We start from the raw sequence: 25,520 nt of genomic DNA, 5'->3' as shown, positions 1-25,520 counted from the left end.
GTCTTGCATGTCAAGGCTGCATAGGTGTTTTTCATATTTTTTTATCTTAGTTTATACTAAGAATGAACAAATGATAACTAGAAAATGAATGAAAGAAGAATAAACATTCCATTTGTGCTTTTTTTCAGCACTGTTTTCAGGTACAAAGCTTTGATTCATGCTGTACTGTTCCTATTTTAATCAGCCACCAGGTTTTTTTTCTTTCCTATAAAGTTACAGAAAACAGACTGCCAATTACGAGTGAAACAACTTGCCAAGCTACAGAGCGAGGCCTGAATAGAAAAGTCAGTAGCCTCAGTGGAAGCTGCAGCAGTTCAGAGAACATTGTAATGTTGACAGCACAACCAATTTGCACAGGACTTCCAAAAAGATGCAGGCACCAGTAGCCTCAAGAAAGTTTCCTGAGATTTCCATCACTAGAAAACGACACTGTGGGGATTTTCTACTAAACAGTGTGGCAGGGCTAGCACAAAGACAAAGAAGATGATTTTCTAGTTGCCATGTGACCTTCTGTGGACTCTGCATTCTGCACTTAAAGGACTTGATGTTGAGACAGACAAAATCAGGTACAATAATATCTATGAACAACAGTCACAGTTTTTACACCTTATTTTTTAAAGTTTCTCTTAAGAGGATGAAAGACAGAAAAATAGGAATTTGGAAAAGAAACTTTCACTGTAGTTTATATGGATTTCTTCAGGCAAAACTTTGTCTCCTGCTACACTCACAAAAAGCCCATCGAATTCAGTATGTAGGAGTAGTAATGGTTTATTCTCATGTCATATTGGAGTGAAATCTTTTTTTCTTAATTTGTCTTTCCCCTGATGGTACTTTCATTATTCAAGACATGCAGCAATGTATTCTACAGGAAGCAAAATGGATCTAAAGACCAACTTTCAGGATGAATTCACATTTTCATTTCTGGGAGTAAACCACATTTGTACAAGCTGTAAAGGGAACTGTCTTTTCTGAGTGACCAATGCAGCTCTTTTAAGTATTATTTAAGTGTTATTCTTTCCTTTATCAATATATACAATATTAAGCAACAAAATATGGTTAAACATCTTAAAAACAATCTCCTCCCACCAAATATATGCTACATACACACAGTACATACCCAAGACCCTACCCTCCAACAAATACATGCTTGCTCACAATAGTGACTATGAAATCAAACTAACCAGGTTTGCAACGTAATCCAAAACTATTTGGTCAATCTTCTTTTTTCCTACATACTGCAGATGTCTCATAAGGTGATCCTTTAGCTGAGCAACCATCTAGGAAAAAAAAGCCAAGAATTCAGTGTCCTTGGGCATCTTCAAAAAGATGCAAAAGCTCCAGCAGGTGCAGGGCCTGACTAATGGGCATTAGCACAACAAAATGTTTCCCTGTTACAAAACTCCAGTTCAGAGTGAGATCCCAAGCTACCGTACAATCTTGTCAAATTCAACAGCAGATGTGAACATTCAAAATGGTTACTTGGTGCAATTTCAGCAAAATGAGCGCTAAGTTGAACTTTCAATGACATAGAAAAGAAAAAGCTTACAGTTGTTATATCTCTCTGGGTCAAGCCAAGTGAACAGCGTGAAAGAAGGATTTTAATATGAACACTGAATCCTGTATTTATTACATAAATAATGTAATAAGTATATATTACATACAAATAAACCTGAGAGATTTTACAATAGAGAAAACTAGCACAAGTATAGTTTGTGGTAGTAACCAAGAACCTGAGAACCCAAGTGATTAATGGCAACTTCAGGTTAAACATTAATTGTAAAGTCTTTAAAATCAGGTGTTTGTTATCATACAGTTCATGCCACTCCCTACCCTCTCCTTTCTGAAATACTCTCTGACCTCATGTAGCTTCAGATTGCAACTCAAGTCCATGCTGATTCTTTGCTAAGAATTACTACGAAGTGTTATTTGTTTCCAAGCTCAGAGTAAAACTGAGGCAAATAAAAATCTCTGTCTCAAGGAGTTTATAAGTAGATTAATCTCAGTATGTCAGGACAGCGATATAGGTATTAGGAAAGTATAGAAAAAGGACAGCAGTGACCTGCTTTTTGGATCTGGCTGAATAAACTGCAGGGAAGGAATGTAGAAAGGCTTCAGAGAATGAGAGGCAGAACTTGGAAACAAGGGGACAAGACTGCAAAGAATGAAAATTTGCATTAGATTTGGACAGACAGGACAGTGTTGATGGGCTCTTCACAGATGCAGTGCTCAGACTTACCACTGCATGCTGAAGAGTTTTATTTGGTTTTAATAGTAAGAGAACAAGAGATAAACGAAGATGTGTATTTAGACAGAGGGAGGACAGGCAGGGATTTGAGATATGATTTATTACCCAGAAGCATAAGGACTGATGATCCTTTAGGGAGATCATCAGTGAAAACAGTGCAAAAGAGGAAGGGACCTCAGAATAGTCATAGCAGTCCCAGAAGTGAGGTAGAAAGAAAAGGAGACAGTAAAAAAGGTGTGAAACTGAGAAGCAAGAATATCTGTGATCTTTTGAGGAAAGCAGTGGGTGGGGAATTCATTTATACATATTTTAAGGATGTAAAGTAGTCCAAAAGTAACTGACAGATTAAGATGAACTCCAGGAGAATGGAATAACAGTTTCTAGCCAAAGAAAAGTTATATTGGGAAAAAGCATTTTGACAAATTAACTTTCCATTGCTCTTTTTCCCCTATGCCTTATGATATCATGCCCTGTTAAGATGATATCACGATATCATGACTATGAACTGTAAAACTTAGGAAATACAATGTTTGTCCCATAGCTACTCTGAGTGAGCTGCCACTCAGCACTGGAACTTATAAGCTTACTCTTTACATTTGTTGAGGCTGTGCGTCCTCTAGTGCACACTGTGACAAAAGCACATACCAGTCCCATTAGTAATTGCTGCTGATAATCTTCCTCTTGAAAGAGAGGTACTAGCCTTTCCTCTGAAATAAACAGAGCAAGAATCATTCAAGGACATGACACTAGAAATACCAGGAGACTTCAACCAGCTTCAAAAGTACTTAGAAACATACACAAACAAACAGAAGTTGTGGTTTTATTTACTCACCTACAGAACTAAGATGGTGAAGAATCAAGGACTGCATAAGAGACAACTGAGGAATAGAAAATAACCCTGTATCTGCCATCTTCTCCCTCAAGTGCTTAACAGAGGAACACAAGGCTGTCACACCACATTACGCTTCTTCTGCATTACTCTTTTCTTTGATATTTAACTAAGAGTTATCACAGTGTGGTGATACAGTACAGCAAAGAGGCACGGAGAACCTTCTGGTAACACCAGTGCAAATGCATATGCTATTTAGATCTTGTCATTTACAACCAAACAAGCTAAAACAGCAGTGTGGGTTTTCCAAGGAAATGGCTAGACAGAAAGTAAATATTCCACAGAATCACCTCCCACTTTCCTGGTTCTCTCCCATGGTCTGGCTGCTTCTGTTATTCAGATTTGCAGGCTGCTATGTAAAAGAACACAACTTTTCTAACTAAATGGAAGGAGGTTATAGTATCTACTGAAATTTAATACCCTGTATTTCCTAATCACTGCTTCCTGTCTACTAACAGCAAAGGAAGAAAAGCAATCTCTTATTTCATTAGGTAGCATAAAACCAAGTCAACATTTTACAGACCCAAGTGCTAAATTTTTACGAAGTTCTTTCCAGCCATCTTTGCTCACCTTGAAATATATTTACTCCACCACTTAGCAGCACAAAGACCTTTGTTGCTTGATTTTAAAGGACCTGAAGAAAAATCTACAGGGAAGATACACTACATTGATGCTTGTTACGAGCTGGCAGCTGTCTAGAAATTCTCTACTAACGGTTAAACATCTGGCTTCTTTATCAATAAGCACCTTTAGAAAACATGAACCTGAGGCTCACAAAGTTCATATAAGGTCCCTCAAAGTCAGAGCCTGTAGCAATAACCAGCAGTGGTGTGGATGACTGGTGTTAGGGCTGGAAATGAATGCACTGAAAATTCTTCGTAATAAAAGGAGCGAGCAGCACTTAGACCAGCATCATTTCACAGCACACAGTGGCAGAATACATAGAAGGCACTGATGTGTAAACTGCAGGAACATAATTTACCACTAAATTCAGTTTTACTTATTTGTGACAGAGGAACTGAGCATCACAAAACCTCAAGTGTTCCTGGCCTAGGGAAATTCATTAAGTCTGTCATCTCTACACCATGACTTTTTTTCACGAGCCATAATCTCCTACTGTACACAAGTTCTAGAGTTGCAAAGGCAGCTATAAGTGGACAAGACGCAGCAGTAACACCATTGATACTCTCCTCCAGGAGAAAAATCCTGAAGAAGAAATCCTTAGGCAGACAAAGGTTTACTGCTTATGTTGTTAAATCCCACATGAAGTAGGAACTTTATTTTCAAAGGTTTCCTAGTCAGTGTATGATCCTACCACTACTATCAGAGAGAAAGTTTTCCTGTAATTTAATAACCATTAATCTTAATGCCTCAGACTCTTCAGTGCTGAAAACACACCCAGCAACTTATTTTTAGCCAACAACAGCTAGATGGAAGTATTCTAATAAACCTTACAGCTAAGGCCTACATGAAGACAAGTTTTACTTACCAGAGTCCCAAGTGTCCAGATGAGAAAGCACCCTGGGGTTTGAAACAAAAAAATCATCTTGTTTCATATGCATTACTCTAAAGAACTTCATAAGAACATTATAAAGCTTAGATGACCCTTTGATCTTTCAAAGACAGCTAAAGAAATCCAAGAACTGTACATGTGACTAAATTTAATAAAGATATTAAATAGCATTAAAAAAAAAATCCATCTGTCTAGGTTGCATAAGAATAACTCTTCACGTCTATCATAAAATACCTAGCTCTACAGGCCTGGATATTTCAGATCATGCTGTAGTGATTACAAGGATACCAATAATTGATTTTCAGCTGGATAATCTTCTTTAAATTGAGATATCTAATCAGATACCTAATCAACTATTTAAATGGCATGTTAAATCCTTCAATATACTTCAATAAAATAAGAAAGGGTAAATATAATAGAAAATGGTACCTACTTTTTGGCATTTTCAAAAATATTCCTCAAATACGCTGTGGTTCTTCTCTCCTCTCTCTGGTTTGTAAACAAACAAAAATCCCCAAATGAACAAAGCAGAAGGCCAATTAAAATACTCCCTGATAAAACGCAGATAAGAAATGAAGCTGGTTTTCCCTTCGAATAGAAATAATGCACAGTGGGGCTTCAACCCAACTACCCATGGGCTTTCCAACTACCCATGCTCATAGGCACTCACACACATTTAACCTACATGACAATACAGGTATGTGCAAGCTCTGCTTTTGTTTAGTTTCTCACATTATTTTAACAGAGTAAGACTTACAGGCAATCACCTTAGAAGTAAAATGACTGCAAGTCTTTGCACTTATCATCAGGTTCCCATTTCTTTATCCTCAAAATAAAAAAAGCAAACTCTTCCATGTTGGGCTTTAAAACATCCACTTCAGAGGCTGTTTCAGTGCACGCGTATTTACCTCTTCTGAAAGGTTACGCCATTCCCTCCTGAGCACATTACTGTGGTAATGCAAGTGTGGTTCTGCATACTTCACACTCTCCAAGTTTGAGTTGAGTTTCTCCCAGAAGCCTTTGGAGTTTTGGAACTGCAAAGTATTGTAGGGAAAGTATGAATACAGAATACAGGCTGCACTCTTAAAGAAATACCTAATCACCCTCCCACTAAGTGATTGGAAAGAACCGGTTAATGTAGCTTCATAACAATCTAAGTGAAAAAATTTAAACAAAAGCAGTTACACTATTTTTTCCCAGTACTTTTATTCCCTTGATCTGACGGCAGGGGTAGCACTTAAACTTGAGGTCAAGATTTGGTGCCTGTAATGCAGATACTTTGCCACCTTAAGATCCTTTTAAGTCACTGGGAAGAAATGAGTACTTGTAGGTCATAATTCATCTGACCTATTTCACATGTTTGGGATGGGATGGGAAGAACTGCACCACAGACTACAGTGGCCATATTGTCTAGGCTTCCCCTGACTGTAAAAGGAGCCTTAGGCAACTGACTTAGATGTAAATGTTTACATTTGCTCAAAAAAATCCCATTCCAGGTTTCTAGTAGTTCCAAATAGAGGAACACCACCATGATCCTGGCAGCTGCAGGCTGCCACTATTTTCAAGCTGCACTAATACTTACATTGCAAACATCCATTTGCCAACCTCAAGAAACAGTGCCTCATCCCAGAAAAGAAACAAAATCCAAACATTTCCATAGCAATTCTAAAGCCTTTGACTCTAATGTTGAAATTAATTTAAACTCAGCTGTGAACAGACAGGAGGAAAAAAACCCAAACAAACACACACTGGTTTCTTGGACTGGGTATAAAGATTTGAAGCTGCTGTTTATAAGAGGGGGTGATGTGATCATTGGTGAGGAAGAGACGAGATTAAGGCAATTCTTTTTGGCAGTTTTAAAAAACAAAATATGGTACTAGCTGTTCTTGCCCCTCTTTATATACATTTATCTCCCAATACAGAAACTACAGTAGTGATATTTGAAGGAAGAAAAGGTTGATTTCACAAAATTCCTCCATCTTGCATTAATACAATTAACATGTTGGATTTTGCTCTCTCCCCTACTTTTCTACAAAGACAATAACTTTAGAAGAAAACCTCAGAAGCCTTTAAAACCACTTCCTACTATAAACTACAATTTGCCAAGGAAAATAAATTGCAGAGACTCAATCCTGCCAGCCACTTCCCTTTTGCTGCCAGTGATGATTGTCACTTTATTGTTGTAGCTGCAGAAGAGAAAAATAAATCTCTTTTTTGCTTCATGTTAGTTATATTTAGCAGCTGGAAACTAGGAGTGCATATGGCACCATATGTTCACCCTGCTGGAGCTAACTAACAACCTACTACTACAGTAGGTTCCCTAAATGTTACCAATATGAAATCAGAGAAATATCAAGAATATAGTGTAAGGGTATCATCTAGTGACCAATCTATGCAACTACGACAGCACCACCACTGCAAAATTGCATTCGGGCCACACTGGATTTTGTTTGATGTGTGGCAGGGGGGAAGCAAGACAGCAAGTTTCTTTCATATATTGAATCTGTAACAGGAAGTGGTAGACTTCAGAATTAAAAGCAGACACCACTGAAAACCTGCACTGTATTAGACCTCATTAAAAAGTCCAAAGTTTAAAATAAAGTATTATTTTAATGAAATCTTATTTCTTGAGGATCATCAGGGCAACGACTAGAAAGAGAAAGCTTCTTTGTCTTACACAGTGTTTATTTTGCAGACATTTCCAGAGAGTCAGGAATTAATACCTAAGCATGAACACGTAAAAAACATTGTATTGCCAGAAGTCAAAGCAAGGCCTTACCAGGTTGCAACCTATGAAAAGCTCCCATGAAGCCTTTCCTAAGTACTGTTTTTTTAACTGAAGACAAAGAGAGGTCTCTGCTATACCCCTCTGAAAGGATGCAGGGTAACAATGACCTTTAAGAGGTGTATGTCCTCTCCAGGGGAACTGTAGTGCTATGTCCACCCAGCAGCAAAGGTATTCAGAGAGCTGTGTAACTAACTATGTAGCTGCACAGGGAGCTACTCCTTAAAACATCACTCTTCACCCCAGTGGCTCAGCACAGCATGAGGGAGAGGCTGCCTTTTCCTGTGCTGATCTCTCTGACAACTGCTTGCAGTACACATTTTCACTCTTCTCTTGCACCTCCTCCTGTTTTCTTCCCTTCTTCCTCCTGCCCTTCCTTCTCCCCTTCTGATCAAGCCCATTTGCACCCCTTTAAGTTTGGTTTCTGTGTTTAAAAGGAGAAAAAAAAAAAAAACAAAACCAGACTCTTATTAATTGCAGTCCTTATGTAAAGCTTTTTGACAATCGGACTGACTGTTCCCCCTTTCTCACAGACTCTCTCAATACCTCTTGTTGAACAGGAATTTAGTGATAAAAATACACCTGTTACCCAAATAGCACAGATTTTTTTGTGAATATGGAAATAGCCCTCCCAAAGGCTCTTAACAATTCACAGGCTCAGAACTCACAATTCAGAACTCCAAAGAGCCTCTCAAAGCAACAATTCACCATTGTTTCTGTGAAATGCCATAAAATCTTTGCAAAAGAAATACTACTTGTAGAAACAGATTTGTCACCAGGGTCTGACTTGTAATGCCGACAACACACCCCAACTGAAACACCAACAACTGACCACTTAGAACTCAAGCCATGGTGGGTTTGTGTCACTGGAGTGGTACAGAGCAGCCAAAGCACTAAACCTTACCCTGTGTACTATCATCTTTGTCCTCACTCAAGAGTCAGAGCAATCTGCAGTCAAAAGTAGCAGGAAATATTTGTCTTTAGTTCAACTCTGACCTTTTCAATCTGTTTAGGTTTCAGACAGAAATAGGAAATGAGTTCCACAATCAGGAAGTATAGCTGCTAAAGGCATTTGCCCCCAGGGGCTTGAGGTTCAATCTCAGACAAATTAAAGGCCTGCTAACTTTGACCTCAGTGAATTACAGGGATTATCTAGCAACAAATTTTCTCAAGATCTGATTTTCCCAGGTGTCCCAGCTCTCAGGGCAGCCTTCCCAAGCAAAGCATGCAAAGCCCAGTTCCCTGACAGCAGTCATGTGAATCTGTAGCAGTACAGCTGTGATGCACTGTTGCAGGGTAAGTGACCAGTGGGTAATTTCACCGATTTTAAAAGATTTTGTGAACAGTGAAGCTTTATAAGCTAATTATAAGCACTGGGGAGGAAACAGACTCTCACCTCTTTAAAGTGCTACATGAAACAATATTGTCATGTATCCAGAGTCTACTCCCATGTGCTGCTGGTAGTGTTCCGTTCAAGCTCTGACTCTTCCCCATCAGCCCTCCATGACAACCTGCTTATTAAAAGCCTCTTTCAGATTTTGCAGGGGAACACTTAGGAAAATTTCAAGTATTTCTCTAAACTGGAGCCGAGGGAGTGGAATGGAAGATGGGAAGCAACATTCATGTTGTTTTCAACGGAAAGTACAATTTCCTACTCAAACAGCATGTACTCCCCCCATCCAGCTCACCACCTTTTCCAGTCTGTGCAGGAATTTGTCTAGATTTAGCTAGCCAAAGCCCTGACACCAGTGCAATCACAGGATGCTCTGGAGAAAACAAAGCGAGAGGGTCATGAACCATTGGTAGCGATGGCAGCACAATGAAATATCCCTCAAAGTGGGGATACGTAGAGGTATGTAGAAATCCTACATGTCCGCTGTGCCAAGTTAACAGCTAACGAAGTCACAAAATGAAGAGGTATCAATCAAATTTAACAAGAATTAATTCTTGGAGGATCTTCCCTGTTGAATGGAAGAAGTCTCTTCAGGAAGGGAAAAACAAAACAAAACAAAACATCTTTGAGCTACCAAACATCAGCCTGAATAACTGATATGTTAGTAAATGCATAAGCCATTTCAAACAGGGCAACTTTCTGTTCACCCCTATTTTGGGATAGGGCTGTGGGGACACTGCTTCAGTAGTATTTAGCACACCCTCATCCCACAAAAAAGCACCTCCTAATCTGCAAATACAAATGTAGTTTTATACTGCAACTTACCTCTAACACAGGTAGAGAAATTATGTCTGTTGCACATGTTACTCCAGGGATAATCTATAAATACAGACAAATTGTAAGAATATAAATAATTTAGCATAAAACACGGGCCTGTTTGGGTATCTAAGTGAATCTCCATTACCCATTTCCTTTGTGAAACTAGCTAGCTAGCTAAAACTATACATTCAGTTTTGCCAACAAGAAATATGGAAAATGTTTCTCTCATTCATCTCATTTTAAAAAATACAACATATTAGAACAGTGTCAGATCAGAGAAAATAAAATAAGCTATTTGCTCTAACTGTAGAGTCTTGCCTAAAGTTGTTTTACTTCTGCAAACTTACTCGTAAATCTTACCTCTACTGATACTGTTTCTCTTGGAAATAACTGCGTGATTTTGCTGGTTAAATGTATTCTGTATTCATTATAATAATATGAATAATATGCAACAAATTAATACCTCGTTACGAAAACTGAGAGATTTAATCATCCATTCCATTTTAGTAGCTGTTCTTGTTTTATAAATGCTTTTATTTGTTGACACAAAAAAGAATCAACTCATGGAAAACACCACTAAGGTTAAGACTTGACAAAATACAATGGGCATAAAGCCCAGATATGAATTTATAGTATGTCTACGAAAAGGTAAGGCATACAAGTTAAAGGCTGTATTAAGGGAGAAAACACAGACTCCCTCTAGCTATTAAAGTACCAACTGTTATCTTACCCCAATCCAGTCAAGCAGTGATGTGTAGGGCAAAAGTTTATCCAGGTTGTGAGTTTCTGGACACATTCTGCAGTACAGGGAGGCTGAACGCAACATAAAAAGACTTATAAGGGCAAGATTGTATAAAATATTAGTTAACGAGAGCAGGCTTCACAGTGAGTTCCTTGTCTAACACTTTTTTAGGGACAAATCCTGCTGGTATCTCTGAAACAGTTTCCTCCATGGTGGAACTGGTCCCATTCTCTGCACAAAAGGAGGAAGAGAAGTCCAGATGGTTGCAGGGCTGGGTCAGCTGCTTGGCTACAGCTCAGCGCTGCAGGGGTCCTTTGTACAAAGGCTCAGGGCACAGGACATGCACTGGCTAGGCTGAGGAATCAACTATTAGAAGAGAATATCATGATACGCCAAATCCTTATGAAAAAACGGTTTGGGCTAGGCTAGAGATTAGTTCCTGTGCTCCAATCTCAATTATTTACATCCCAGATATCCAAGACAGCAGCCAGATGGAGAATTTGCTCTCCAGTGACCTAAAATAATGATAAATCTATTTGTCCCACTAGACAGAAGAATGCATTTGAAAAGCTTTACTGCCAATCTGATTTTGAGAGATCTATGTATCCTATAAACTACTGATATTGTGTCTAACACCACAAAATGGAGGTCAGCTAACATAAATCATAACCAAAAAGTGTGGAAAGAAGAGAGTCAGTTTGTGACATTGTGGCTTCTCTTTCAGCCACAACTAGGGTATGCAGGAAAATTCAGCATGCAGGAAAAGAAATACCTACCTATGATAAATTCTTGAATGGGGTCAAAAGAATGACATGTTGACAGGTTCTCAGAAATCCACCAAATTATCTGTCAGAAAGAGGACAAGTGAGTTTGTCACATCTCTCTGCTTAAGCATGTGTTGCAAGAGACTACAGAAACTTTGTTTTCAGTAGTAAGACTTTGCATGAAGTAGTGATACAGATAAATGTTTTCAGGACAGCCTTGACCAATAAAGCAGTTCAGGCAGCCCAGCTGATGAGGCTCTTGGCACTGCCAAAACATGTGAATCAGGACTTCTCTTCTTTGGCTGGTATCATTCATGCCCTGACGCTGCTTTGTATACGACATCAGTCACTGAAAAAACTTAAGAGAAGGTTCTTTTCTCACCTGCATTTCCAAGTCTTCTGTGTGTCGGAAGTATAACAGGGCACAATGTAGAGCTGCCAATCTCTCACTGTCTTGTTTGCTGTTCTGCAGGAACTGTAGTAAGGCGCTGTCACTGATGCTCACGGCATACATACTTCCTACGTGGCAGTCCAAGACTGTTGACATGAGTGGGGATTGGATGGAGCAGTTTTGCAACATGTCAATTCTTGCATCCTCACCTGAAGAACATTGGTTTGAGAATAAAAAGGACTAAGAACATAAAATTTGGCTGCCACCAGTATTTCTCTTAAGACTCCCAGGTCCCCAGCAGTAAGAAACAGTCTGCCTCTTGTACTAGCTGCCCTGGTAATTATGCTGAAGAGGAGGAGGAATGGTGCTGGCTGGGTAAAGGAACTAAATGAGGATCACAGTCCATACTCAGTTCTCTCCTTCCCTACTGCTGAAGCAGAGGTGTACAGACTCGAGGCTCACAATGCTGTCACAGGACAAATCAGAGTACATAGGATGGAACAGAGAAGGGCACAAGGCTAGTAAGAGAGATGCAACACTAGAATTTGCACCTAAGCATATTGGTACAGTTCAGAACTGCTCACAGGCAGAATCATGATACAAACTTGTATTGGTGGATCTCTTACCATCAATCCCAATGGCCAGAACAGGAAGGTTCTGCTCTATAGTTACTGATTGAAGTATCAGATCAAAACCACTTTATTTATGCTAGTACTAAGGTTCACCACCACAGTACTATACAGTAGGATTCCAGATCCTTTGCATCAGAGCAATCAGGCCCACCATACAACAGTGATGCTTTCCACTCATTTCTAGCAGAATAGTATTTCATTATGTATATACAATAGGTATTAACTTCCTGTGATGCTGCCCCTGCACCAGTTCCCACTACTTACCTCTCCCTCACCCAATCAGAAGAACAGATTTCTGTTTTCAAACAAAGCCCCCCCCCTTCCAAAAATAACCCACTTCCCATAAAGACATGTTTTTTGGAAACGAAATAACGTGCCTCTCAGATGAGACTCTAAATCAAATTGCATCAGCCTGATCAGGTGAAGGAAACACAGATTTCCTCTCCCCACACCCTCCAAACACACACATTTACAGCAACTCAATTGGAGGAAGGAAATGTAAAATCAAATTTACATCTCCATGTGAAATTTGAGAACAGTGGAGGACCAAGAAGCATGTGCAAAGATGGGGGAAGGGAAACTATGAAACCAAGGCAAAGAATTTCGAATTCAGTGAAAGGTCTTCTTCCATTTCATAACAAACTAGAAGTACGTAATAGATGAAGTATGAAATGTCACTTCAGATTCTCTTTCTAAAATGAAAAGTGGCAAAAATGCCGTTCTCATTTTTTCAATGTCTCTCCTTCTTCAGAACACTGTGCAATAAAGCAATTGTTGAGAAATACAACTTTCATGTAAAGAGATTTAAACAAGTTTCCACTACAACAATAAAATTACTTCAAGCAGCAGTCTTACTATACCTGTCAGAAATAAACTGTAGCACAGCAGGTCAGGATGCTCAATATTCAGGAGGTGCAGGAACTGGCCAGGCAAATAAGCAGCCACATAATAGTCTATTTAAAGAAATAACAGTGGTCAATTTAGCACTTGTTCACTTATTTGCTTTAAGAGGCTGCTTCCCATGATTCTCATCTTGGCCCACTTCTCTCTGATGGAATTGATTATATCTAGGAAATATAAAAGGAGTTAATTAAAAGCTGCTGTTGCATTAACACAGGAAACACTAGCAATACATTTGGGTTTCCAGGGGAGGATTCAAGAGGCTTGAGACACTCAAGAACTCAGCAGCTGATCTCCAGAGCAGATTCTGAGGCAATTTCAGAGGAAGTTGCTTACTAATACTGAGGTATTGCAGTATCAAATGCCAAATATAAAAGTTAAGCAAAAAAAGGCAGCAAAATAACACAACTACTTAAAGTCAAGAAAAAAAAAATCCTTTCCTTCTAGAGAAGGGTTAGCCATTTGTCTCCCTACTGGGGACAGAGAATGGCAGTCACACAGGGAAGTAACACAAGTAACCTACCAAGATTCATAAAAGCCACTTCCTTCAATTGATGAGATTCTGTTCTTTCTAGAGAAACTGTAAAAGTTTTGTTGTAACCTGGGGAAAAATAATAATATTTTTTAAAAACCCAAACAATAAACACCATCTGTTACAAGCCAAGTATGACTTTATAGCTAGAAGCTTCAGCAGGCCAATACACCCAAATAGGGATATTTTAGACTGTTTTATGGGCTTGTCTGCAGAGACAGATTTACTTCATCCTAAACAGAGTTGCTGCATACTTAGTAGACCTGCACCCACACAATGCAGTTCTTTAGTATGTGGAAACTAGCCATGCACTGCACAGCCTATGCTCGTGTTTAAAGAAGCATTCCATCCAAGAGCAAGCTTGTGTAAAAATACACCCCCCACCCCACCCCCCGAAAAAAAAACCCAAACACAAATCCTTTATGTAGCTGTGCTTCACATGTTGGTGATCTTTCAACTGCTTTAAAGAATTTCCAGATAGTTTATCTGCATGCCCTATTGCTGTAATTTAGTTCAGCTCTGTTTAAACATAGGCTAATTTCAGACCTGCTGTGTTTGTATGGGCTTTGCATCAGCACAGCTGTTATTTTATTCTAGACTTGCACCACACTACTTCTGGCATCCAGCAAGAATGACATACAGCCTTCAAACTTCCTCAATCTCTGAGAAAAGCTGAAGATTAAAATAACTAAAGGAGACAATGACTGGCCTCCAAATGTCCATGCTGCAATATCCTAAACACTGAATGGTGTCATGATCAGGATGCTACTTAATACTGCACGAAAATTCAAGATAAGATGATAGACCCACAGTTTACAGGACCACCAAGGAAACAAGTAGATCATGAGCCATACTTCAGCCCCTCATCCAGGACTTTGATTCCTGACCCTAGCAGAGAGATATGCTTTATCTATGCTGCAAAAAAAAGAAAAATGAGACCTCGAAGACCAACAGCGACACTAGAGACGAAGGAGTATCTAAAACAAATAGTTTTTCACACAAGATACTGACTGAAGTTTGCTTGCAACGAGTCAGTATACTCATGATCACCACCCTGTTACTTGCCACTGCGAACACATACAAGCTAATACCAGCAATGCAGAATACACCTGCAACATTGTGACTTTTGTGTTTATGCTGCATCCAGTAACTGCTTTAAGGGGACAGGAAGCTTCCTTCCAAGTTTACAGATGCTACAGCACAGACTGAACTCCTTACATGTCTCCAAAATGATGCTTATGGACCTGATAGACTGCTGCTTCTGTGGGTCACCTCAGGACCAGTCTTAAAATTCTCTTGTATGACTGATGAATCTCACATGAATCCACAAACAGCTCTGCACCAAACAACTCCATTCCATGAAGGTCATTTCAGATGCAGCTGGTCAATGTCACCATATTTATCCTCAGTTTCTTCCTGGTACAGATAGGGATGTACAAGGGCCATGGTTGGCTCCAAGCAATGCAACCACCCTTCAGCTACACATCAAGTACATCTGGGGAAATCAGCCCTTCACAGCAGTTACAATGCAGGGTGCTGCCACACCCAGAATGGACTTTTCCAATTTGTTAATGCCTTCAAGAACACAAAAATGCAGTTCATTCAATCCCACAACATTCCAGCAGCAAAGCAACATGTTAGTGCAGCTCTGACGTACAAAGAGTTTCCTGACACAAGAAAGCAAACACTTGAAGTAAAACAGAGGTATGTTGTCCACTTGAACAGTTACTCCAAACTATGCAGCTTCTCAATGGAGAAATAATTCGCCTCTCTCCTCCATCTACCAAACGAGAAAGATCTTGCTAATGACAAGTTTTATTCTGATCAGAATAAAACAACGTTCTTTATTCTTTTCAAGGAAAAAAAAAGGTCTTAAAATTAAGAGCTAGAGCACCACTTACATAGCAACTATTCTTACAGTCAGCGGGTGTTGCACCTCTTGCTGTGAAAATGACATGTTGAACTGGAATTCTAAACAGACATTCAAGCTAAGAGCTGTTGGCTCTATTTCCCATACAAATGCCTTATGGCACAAGTACAACACACCTGCAAGCTCCCACAGATTTCACTGATGCTTGTGCTCAGCATGCCGGAAAGTCTGGCTAGAAATAAGGGACCAAATTAATAGCCACTCACAAGGCCATTGGTTTGAAGCTACCCATTTAGCATCAGGCAGGAAGTCTACAGCAGGAAAGTCAACTTTGCAGCTGAAGGCAGCTGCAGTCTCTAAACACCAGCCACAGTAGTCTGTCTGCAGACTTTAGTAGTTACTTGTTTTGCAAGGCATTCTGTGACTCTTTCAGCAAAGTGACATTCTCCAAAATGAAGCATTACTTAACAGGTTAATCTTACCTTTATGTAAAAAATATATGGAGTACCTTATTTCATCAGGAGTATCAGAGGCTAGACTACAACACACACACAAGCCTCCTAAAAAGACAAAAAAGGAAAAGAAAATTGACTTGTCCACCTGAATACCTAGACATCTTTATGCTGCACAAAACTAAATCAAGACTATTTCAAATTAGAAACTAAAAATAATCTCACAAAAAAGGGAAAGATTACAGAAATATATATTACATATCTCTAACCATCATTTACCTAGCAAAACACAAAATAGGAGAGAACAGAGGAGGCAATATGGCACAATGGAAACCTGGGTTCTGACATGGCCAGTTCTTCTCAAGAAGTACATTTTTAGCCCTTCCCAGTAGAAATCATGCTTGCAGCCAGAAAACTGATCAAGCCTTTCTCTCCACAGACTGCCTCAATCTCTAGATATTTTCTGTTCAGGGACTGTCAAATATGCACAGAACAACATAGTAAAAACACAGTTTGTTTGCTTTCTAAGTAATTTCATATTGGCAGCAGCACGATACACTACTAGGACTTTCTCATACTAGAAATGATAGTCACTTCTCCCCTTTCCAGCCCAAAGAGCTGTTAATTCCTTTTTTAGGAGAAAAGTCAGTCCTTGGCACAAGCTTATTTCAGCCAAGGTACTCTGTGCAGGAATGCTCCCCGCTCCCACCCTAATTCTAAATCAGACTGATACTGTTTTGACTCCACTGGATGGTAGCCCTCTCTCCATCTCTTATAAAAACGTTAATCCACTTACTCTGATGCTTTGGCAAGCTGCTTTGGCATTCATGTTATAAACAGCTTCCAAACCACATTATCCCAATACAGTTGGGACAGCTAGGCCACAACTATGACGAAAAACCTTTTACCTTTACTGAAAGTTTATCACTTAAAAGAAAAAAAAAAAGTAATACTAATACAGATACTGTTCTATAAAAAACCAAAGGTTTATGTATACAAGGTATACAGAAAAAGGCACAAAATAAAGGTTTATGTATACAAACTATACAGGAAAAGGCACAGTTAAAATAACTAAGTGCACCAAGTGGTGCAGGGAAAGCTTGTTGTCCTATTGCACCTATAAGGTAAGCATTTCATGCAAAGGCAGAACCAGGTCTTCTACACTATCCATTTCAAAATCATTTGCAAACAGTAAGAGCTGTAGCTAAATGCCACAAGGTGAGAAGACTCACATGAAGATATATTTGGATGGACTCTTATCTTTTCTGAAATAAAAGGGAAAAAAGATCTCAACCACAACAAAGTGATAAAAAAAAAAAAAAAAAAGAAGCATTTAAAAATTAAGTTCTACTCATACAGGGTAACAGCAAGTTACTAGATTCAGCAGAATTACGGAAAAAAAAAATTACAACTCTGCCACTTGATAAATAAACTTCATACCACTGAAATTGTAAGAGTCGCCTATGAAGACATTAATTTTTACCTAGGAAACTTTAACTTCAAATTCCTCATTTCTGTTCATGCAGAAGCATAAGACACAAGGCTGTACCAACATCTCGACATGGCATCTGAGCATCACAATTCAAATACAACATTGCACCATGGCATTTTGTCTAGTTGTACTGGCTTAGGAGTGATTTGCCTCACCTAACTTCAGCCATCCAAACATCTCTCATTTAGACTCCTATACAGAAAATGAAGAAATACGGACAGAAGCAATCATCCTCTGGAGATGCCTATTTCTTTCTATAGATATAGTCCAGATGCTTAACTTTTAGGCAGGTAAAGGTAGGTGACAGTAATCCAGGGTTTATGTCATCTTACTGCCTGCGTTTTTTTTTTTAATACCAAGCAAATTTAACCAAGAACTGCTAAAGTGCTAAAAGAAAATGTAACAGCCCAGTGTTGTTTAAATAACCACTGAATTCTTGACATACAAAGTTAATTCTGAGACTAGAACTGCTTGATCTCAGCTAACCTAGAAGTACATAGGGGTTTTTATCTGGAGACGTTTTGTCTGTGCTGACTATAAGGAACAGAACTACTTTTCTTCTACTACGGAAGTTTGAGAAAGGAAGAGTGATTTCATTCAGTGTTCAGATTGGCAGTAACCAGTAACAGTTTTATTAAATGGGAAATTGCATGGAATATTCCATTTTGAAGTTATGCCAATTATTCTTTGCCAGAGATGTCCAAATGGTACAAATAGGGATATTAGCATTAATATTTGAAGCATGTTAGCAGTTCCACAGAAGGCATAGTCTGTGCCCCAAAGAGCTTGCAGTCCAGTTTTGTAAACCACGACAAACAAGAGGCACAAAATGAAACTAACTTTAGTGCGATTACCCACAGTGTTCTTCGACAACTAGGTACAGTCTCAGGGCCAAAATCCTTTGCTCCAAACTGTTAGTTACTCAAAATGGGTTGTGTAAAGTAATCCTCTGTTTCAAACAACATTCAATGAAAAGCCACATACAATCTCATCTAGTAAGTGTATTTGTCCAATTATGTGTTTTACATTAAGCACAGTGAAAAGCGCGTGTGAAAGGTTCCACACAGAATTTAAATACTGCATGGCCAGAGAGAAAAGAACATTTTACTTCAGGGTAACCAAACAGCTGCCTTGTTGGAGGAAAACTGAATTTCATCCTAAACTAAAAGGAGGTGCTTCAATCTGAACAAACCCTAGAGAAGTATAGGTTTAAAAGGAAACATATATATACAACTCAATAACATTTTCCATTATTGGACAGAGTGTCTGTATAAGAAGTAGTCTGTCTTGCTAACAAAGTAGCCTAATCTATATTTGGTAGATAGAAACTTGGCTTTCCCCTATTTCTAATTCCTTCCCTCTAATCTTTGTAAGTGTGCTGTCTGTATTGGTAAGTAAAAAAATCCGTGTAAGGTAACTGTATTTCACCTGATTTGCATTAATGGCCATTTCAACGCAACTGGCAAATACCTCAGCAATTCATCCATGTGCATGCAGCGTGCCTTCAGAAGTGAGATGTAAAGCCACTTCTGCAACATGTCATATCCCTGTACAACTCTGTAGACTATTCAGAAGTTAATCAGATACAATCTCTGCTTGGCTGTATGGTCTAATTTAGAAGCTGAAAATACAGGCATCTCTGATGAACAGATGCCTCTTGAGACCAGTTTTTAATTACAAAAAAAAAAAGCTCATGGCATGCATTAGGATGCAGGGAGACTCCTAAATCCTAAAGGTTTAAGGTACATTTTAGGTTTAAGTTTAAGGAATCATACATATACTAAACCCTTAAGCATCACATACTAAGTTTAGTATCACATACTTGGACCTTCTAAGTATCACATAGTAACAGCAACATGAAGCTCTTAGAATCTCTATTGCACATGCTCCATTTACGCATGGCCACTCTGTAACACAATTATATACTATGTCAGACACACAAACAGACCTAGCCAAAACCTTCCCTGAATTTACTTTTTAATGCATTTTTCATCACCTTTAACATTAAATTGCTCTAATGTAATACAAAACCATGCTTTGGTACCACCTGTGCTCTGAAACTAGCAGAAAACACTACAACATTAGCCAGATATTTCACCATATAAGCGTGTGATACCAGTTCTTTGAAGATGGGCTACCAGAAAATTTCTGGGTGACTGTTTTATTGTTGGTGTTGATATATAAAACCCCAGGTACTCTTCAGCTCATCTTGGAATGCAGCTTTCAGAAGGTAAAAAAACTTAACAAACAAAATAGTGCACAGTTGCCTTCTCCCTCTCCTCCCTCCTTGACAGTTACGTGTCAAGTATACTCTAAAGGAATAAAAATCTCACACATACAAAAAACCCCCATACAAAACCCCCCATATATATATAATGTTTTACAAAGAAATTTAGTAATCAATTATGATTACACTGCATGGTAATTACTAGTGGAGATCATTTTGACAATACTTATATTCATTACCTGCTTTACTTGTAAAAACCTGAAGATTCAAAGATTTAGATGCAACATCTTGGTCTTGACAGTGATCATATCCAAAATTCACAAGTCTATGAGCAAATAAAGATCACTAAATAAATCACTTCTTCATCCACAGATTCATCACAACACAGATCACGAGAACAGTCACTATGTAATCAACACATACTAATTAAATTATAATCAAATGTTCTCTAATGCAAGTTAAATTATGCTTTAACCAAACTGCTCAATGCTGTTACAAATGAGAATCCCAAGACTGCACACTGTTATCAGAAACCAACAATTTTGATTACACCTGAAAACTTCATATTCACTTACTGCAGCATTGTCCAACCATTCCTATACTTTGAAGTGAAAGCAAGTTCCGATGAAGTACTGGAAATCCTAACATTCATCATATGTGAGAACTCAAAGGCTTTGCAGCCTAACTCTGCCATTCTTATGTCTGGAAAGCTACATTTTAATCTGCAATTAAGCACACTAATTTCAGTGGAAATGCTTGAAAAGGAAGCACAAAAAAATCACACTCACATGGTACTTGTTATACCATGACATTCTTCTTCAGTCTCGTACTGCCTGTGTTTTAATGGTTTTACATATCTTTAAAATCTACAAGTCCTACTTTTGCCATGCAGAACATGCAAGAGAAGATTGTAGTCAGTAAGCTTTGGCTTTTTTGTTGGGTTTTCTTTGGTTTGGTTTGGTTTTTTTTTCCAGAAAGGATATTGATCCTGTAGGGATTTTCCCCTAGGTCTTCTCCAATAGTTTTGGAAAACAACAACAACAAAAAAATTATAGCATTGAAGCTTTTACAAGTGTTGGATTTTTTCAGTACTAACCGCAAGAGGATACACTGCCCCTTTAGGGCAACCTGCATGTGCAGTAGCACCACACTGAACCTTCTGCATAGCACCGAGACATTCTGAGAGCTACAGTTTGAGCAGGGTGGAACTCAACTACCTTCAGTTATTGATATCTGATCTAGTAGCTTTGGCCTCCCTTTTTATTCATAAAGAGAAACAGGCCCTTTTTGAACATAAATTCAACTGACTGAAGATAGATGAGGATGAGGTGAATTACGACTGAGAGTCAGACCACCCTAACTAGTTTTTCCTCAATTAAAAGGGAGCCTTAAGGAGACAAGCTCAGATGCAATCATGTGCACAGTAGACACAGAATCAGACTAATCTTAGCCTTTGAAAGTGCAGGCTGCCTGGAAATAGCATGCTGGAAGAGAAAAGAGTACAGGCAGTGTCTCATAAGCTATAAAGAGGAGCTACTGGTCTGGTTAACTGCCCAGTAAAACATGTAACAGCAATTAAAAGTGGAGAGCTTCCCTTGACAGGAATTTTGACATCACCACTACGACATGCCCTAGATTAAAACAAATTTTAATTTAAATAGGTACAGAATACTCAGAGGAAGGATGATTTAACCTATAGCTAGCTCTTCAGACAATTTTTAAGAATGGCACCAAAAAGCAGTCAAGGATTAAATTACATTTTTCAGCTGACCCTGATGAAAATGAGAGGAACTGGAGGTTTGGACACAGTGTTCGTATTATTTGTATGTTCCAGTACTATGTAGGCAACTGCAAACAAAGATACTGTGGTTCAGACACAAATTTTACTTAGGTTTGTAAAACATTATGCTATATATTAAAAGAAAAGCAAAACAAAACATAAAACCCCCTTACTTTAATTGCGTGTCATTTACAGAAATATCCAGGTGTGATTCCAGCTGTTAACCAAAAATTAAAACAAACCTGTTATTTAGTGAGGTCAGTATATTATGATTAATATTTCAGCCCAGTAAAACATGTCGAACTCATATTTCACTAGATTCAACATTTTAACAAAGTTTATTTATCATCCTCTAATCACCCCCCAAAACATAAAAGAGATTCTTTTAAAAAAAAAGAAAATAAATTGTGAGATAGATAACCTCCTGCATTAGAGCAAATTTCAGCCACTGGGACAAAAGCCTAGTAACAATTACAGGTTCAACAGTTGTAATTTTTATGTTCTCTTCTCCGTACTTTCACCATGACAGATTGTCCTGTCTCACTTAAAACTGACACAAAGTTAGTATGTGGTTTCTTTGTCTAGTGCATTTGATAACCCTGCTTTTCAATACTTGAGTATAAGATCAACATAAGGTCATGAATGTCACTTACTTCTAGGTCAATAGCTATGCAATTCCACTGAAGTAACCTTACCGTGGCACAACCTGAATCTGACTGAATATATTCTTGAAAAGAATACAATGAAAAAAAAAAACAAAAAAAACAAAAACAAACAAACAAACAAAAAAACGGAAAAACAAACCCCAGTTTCCCTCTGCAAAAGTTCCAAGAACAAGACACTGAAACACATCTCTGTATCAGTGCCTAGAACACATAATTACATCCAACTCAAAACCATTGTATAATAAAATACTAATGACTTACTATTGAGTTAAAACTTTCATCAGGATAAAACTGGACACATTTTAAAGTACTCCTTGATTCCTGGAATTAAGAGGATGTATTTTGTAACTGATAAAATAGAAAGCATATCATATAGACTGAAAAGTGACTGGATACTCCACAGCGTTCTACACACTCAACCCACTTTGCTAACAAATATGCAGAACTTAGGGGACAAAGATGACTTTAAAAACCACATATAACCCCCCACAATAGCACTATGACATGCTTCCTTCCTGTGCCAGATCATTATCTGACAATCATCTATAATTGCGTGGGCCCCCACCTGAAGCACAGCATTACATATCTCAAATACACACACATATTCTAGAAAGTTAAAAAAATGTTTTCCATAACTACCTATATGGCAAAAGGAACAGTATCTTATTTTGGTCAGTTCAAAAAGGGTATCTCAGAAACAAAAACAGGAATATGTTTCTCCATCACAGTTCACTTCCTGTTGTTTCCTAACACTCATATTTTTGGTGGCTAAGAAGAGTTAAGAAAAATCAATTTTCATTTACATAGAATACATCAAGTGCAAATAGTCTGCCAGTCAAAACAAAAAAACCCAAAGAGTTTCAGCATTTCTAGCCAAGAACCTGCCCTCATTTAGTCACTCAGTAAGTCTGTATACAACATACTTTCTACATGTGAATTTTCTAGATCAGAGGCATTATACTCATGACAGTTTTTGGTAGATTTAGATCCTTTTGAATAAAAGGCCTCTTTAAAGCTAAAAAAACCTAACAAACCCACCCTTTTTTATAGAAAGCACTGAGACCACCAGTCTTCTTGCAATTTACTATACATAAATACCAGTTAAGGCAAGTCTAGCTTTTGCTTTAGGTTATTTGAGGCAGGAACAAGACAGACTACTATAATGAAAAACAAACTCACACTATTATTACCCCACACACTCAAAAATTTTACTGTCATGAGACAGGCAGGAACAAAACTACTAGAATGACTTTCATCTCACCTTTGGAACAATGTAGAAGAGCCTTTGTTCCATCATATCCCACTGTGCCCAAATGAGATCATCTGCAACTCTGGCTCTTGGAAGCTGACCTGAGTTTTGAATCACCTAAAGGGAAAGAAAGAACATTAGAAGTCATCAAATAAAGTTCTGTAACAATTACGCACAGTCTGTGCTTTAAAGAGAAAAGCAATGACGCAAGAGGCACAAATAGTAAGGTGCTTTGAGGGAATATGCTACTTGTTAGCTGCACAAAGTCCACATTTGTTGTGTGCAAGGTGCTCATTTTAAAGAGATCAGGAGCACAGTTTTCAGGGTATACCTACTATGAAATATTTGAGATTTCCTTGCTTGCAAGAACTTCACCAACCACTTCAGCTGCTCAAAGTGAACAAATTAAAAGACAGCACTCTTCATCATAGAGAAGTGAAAACGAGTGAAATGCCACAGTCAGTTCAGAACCAGCTATGTTAACTATTGAAGGAAGACGCGTTAGCTACAAAAGGGATTTCTGTCCAAAGTCTCAGCCACGTGATAGAGAGTACTGACACTAGGGAAAGGGCCAGAATTGTGGAAAACTGTCGGGGTTGTATAAATGCACTCCTGAAAGATGTAGGGAGATTCCATGTCAACCAAAACAAATCTGTTTGTTAGAAGGACAGCAGATTGGTCTGTTTTTTCTGATTACACTCTTAGTCTTTACTCCACTACTGTAGTCTAGTATATAAAATCCACCTGCTTTAAAAGCAACGACAAACTTTGAGAAAACCATGAAGAACTTCAAAGTGACTGAAAATCAGGACCTTAACTTTTTCCTTACAAGCCTACACTTGTCTCCATAAAGCAAAACATTGGCTTTAGTGACAATTCTTTACTATATTAGATGTAAGTTTATTAATAATAAGTCTTTTAAGCAGAACATCCACAATTTGTTGAAAACAGATTCATGTTAAAAACAGGAAAAGATGATGAAGGGAAAAAGAGATTGGAAGATTCACAGTACTTGGAGTGTATTTAAATTTTATGTCTTTTGTTTGTTTGCTTGTTTTTTAAATGAATCCTTTACCGGGACACACAGACTCCCAAAAGGCAAAGTTAGGAAGGTGATACTGCAAAGATTTTAAATGGTTTAGAAATGTACATACACTATGTTTACTCCCAACTTCTAACACCCAGACACATTCAGCAACAAACAAAAACCAATAAAATGAGTAACTTTCCTCACAGATTACATGGTATGCAGGTTTTTCAATCAGCTTTGTGTTTAGCTGCATAAGCTGCCATACTATCAATACTTCCAACATACTTTGTGTTGCCCAAGTATACAACTACAAAAACAGTTAGTCAAAATTACAAATGTTTAAATTTTCAATTAAAGCAGAAAACCTCAAAACCCAAGATTTTTCAAGTCTTACCACTTTGTGTTCTTCTTCTGCAACATGAATGTCAAATTGTTCGATATCTTTAAAATATGTAAAAAAAAAATCATTACAAACATACATTTTTATATGCTTTTATACAGCTTATTAAACAAATCTCACCTCTTGGAATGCTATAAGAACACATTAGGGCCAGGAAATATCAACTCAGTGTAAGAGGAAATCTGTGATACATGAACACAGGTGCCTATGCAGAGACCTGGACTCTCTTCCTTTACTGACCTGAGGGTGGCTTCAGCCATACCACCCCTCTGGAAACAGTTCTCTGCCCACATCACCACAGCACCGTCAGGGAGAGTGTTAACTGAAACATGCCAAACCAAGCCAAGGAGCACACTTACAAAGAGCATGCAGAGCTGCATGCCCGTGCCTGAGACTACACCCTAGCCCTGTTCCACTTCCTAGCATGAACACCACCTCATGGTCCTTTCCCATGCAAAATTCCTAAAAGTTACTGGTAGTTTGCCTGTGCAAAGGGTGCAAGTTTCACCCAGCAGATGGTATAAATGTTTCTGATACAGTTCACAGCACTATGTGAGCGTATTAGGATATGAACTCTGCCCACCCAAGTCCAGCTACCTAAAGGTTGGTGTCTCGCTTAGCAGAGAAGATGGGCCTCTCCAAAGAGATGGGAAAAGCGATCTCACTCTGTAATAAGACTGAAAGGTAAAAGGGATAAACAGCCTTTGCCAAGTATCCACCTCTATCCATTCCCTCCCATTAGAATAGGCT

At 38.4% G+C, this 25,520-nt stretch overlaps 1 protein-coding gene across 6 annotated transcripts in view; it reads right to left on the bottom strand.

Moving 5' to 3' along the window:
- LOC115341141 (gamma-secretase activating protein) overlaps positions 1-25,520 on the bottom strand; it is a 47,729-nt gene that overhangs the window by 11,381 nt on the left and 10,828 nt on the right. For all 6 annotated transcript variants that reach the window (XM_030013561.2, XM_030013563.2, XM_030013564.2 and 3 more), the window contains 17 exons: positions 24,765-24,811; positions 23,353-23,457; positions 22,353-22,412; positions 21,600-21,643; positions 19,886-19,971; positions 15,958-16,035; positions 13,597-13,674; positions 13,034-13,126; positions 11,533-11,750; positions 11,163-11,232; positions 10,375-10,457; positions 9,651-9,704; positions 5,556-5,681; positions 5,081-5,136; positions 4,624-4,655; positions 2,891-2,952; positions 1,182-1,277 (listed from right to left, as the gene is read on the bottom strand). In XM_030013561.2, the coding sequence (XP_029869421.1) occupies positions 1,182-1,277; positions 2,891-2,952; positions 4,624-4,655; positions 5,081-5,136; positions 5,556-5,681; positions 9,651-9,704; positions 10,375-10,457; positions 11,163-11,232; positions 11,533-11,750; positions 13,034-13,126; positions 13,597-13,674; positions 15,958-16,035; positions 19,886-19,971; positions 21,600-21,643; positions 22,353-22,412; positions 23,353-23,457; positions 24,765-24,811 (1,388 nt within the window). The remainder of the gene's footprint in view (positions 1-1,181; positions 1,278-2,890; positions 2,953-4,623; positions 4,656-5,080; positions 5,137-5,555; positions 5,682-9,650; positions 9,705-10,374; positions 10,458-11,162; positions 11,233-11,532; positions 11,751-13,033; positions 13,127-13,596; positions 13,675-15,957; positions 16,036-19,885; positions 19,972-21,599; positions 21,644-22,352; positions 22,413-23,352; positions 23,458-24,764; positions 24,812-25,520) is intronic.

Source organism: Aquila chrysaetos, chromosome 5, assembly GCF_900496995.4.
Source record: "Aquila chrysaetos chrysaetos chromosome 5, bAquChr1.4, whole genome shotgun sequence".
NCBI lineage: Eukaryota > Metazoa > Chordata > Aves > Accipitriformes > Accipitridae > Aquila > Aquila chrysaetos.
This window is presented reverse-complemented; position numbering and strand designations above follow the sequence as displayed.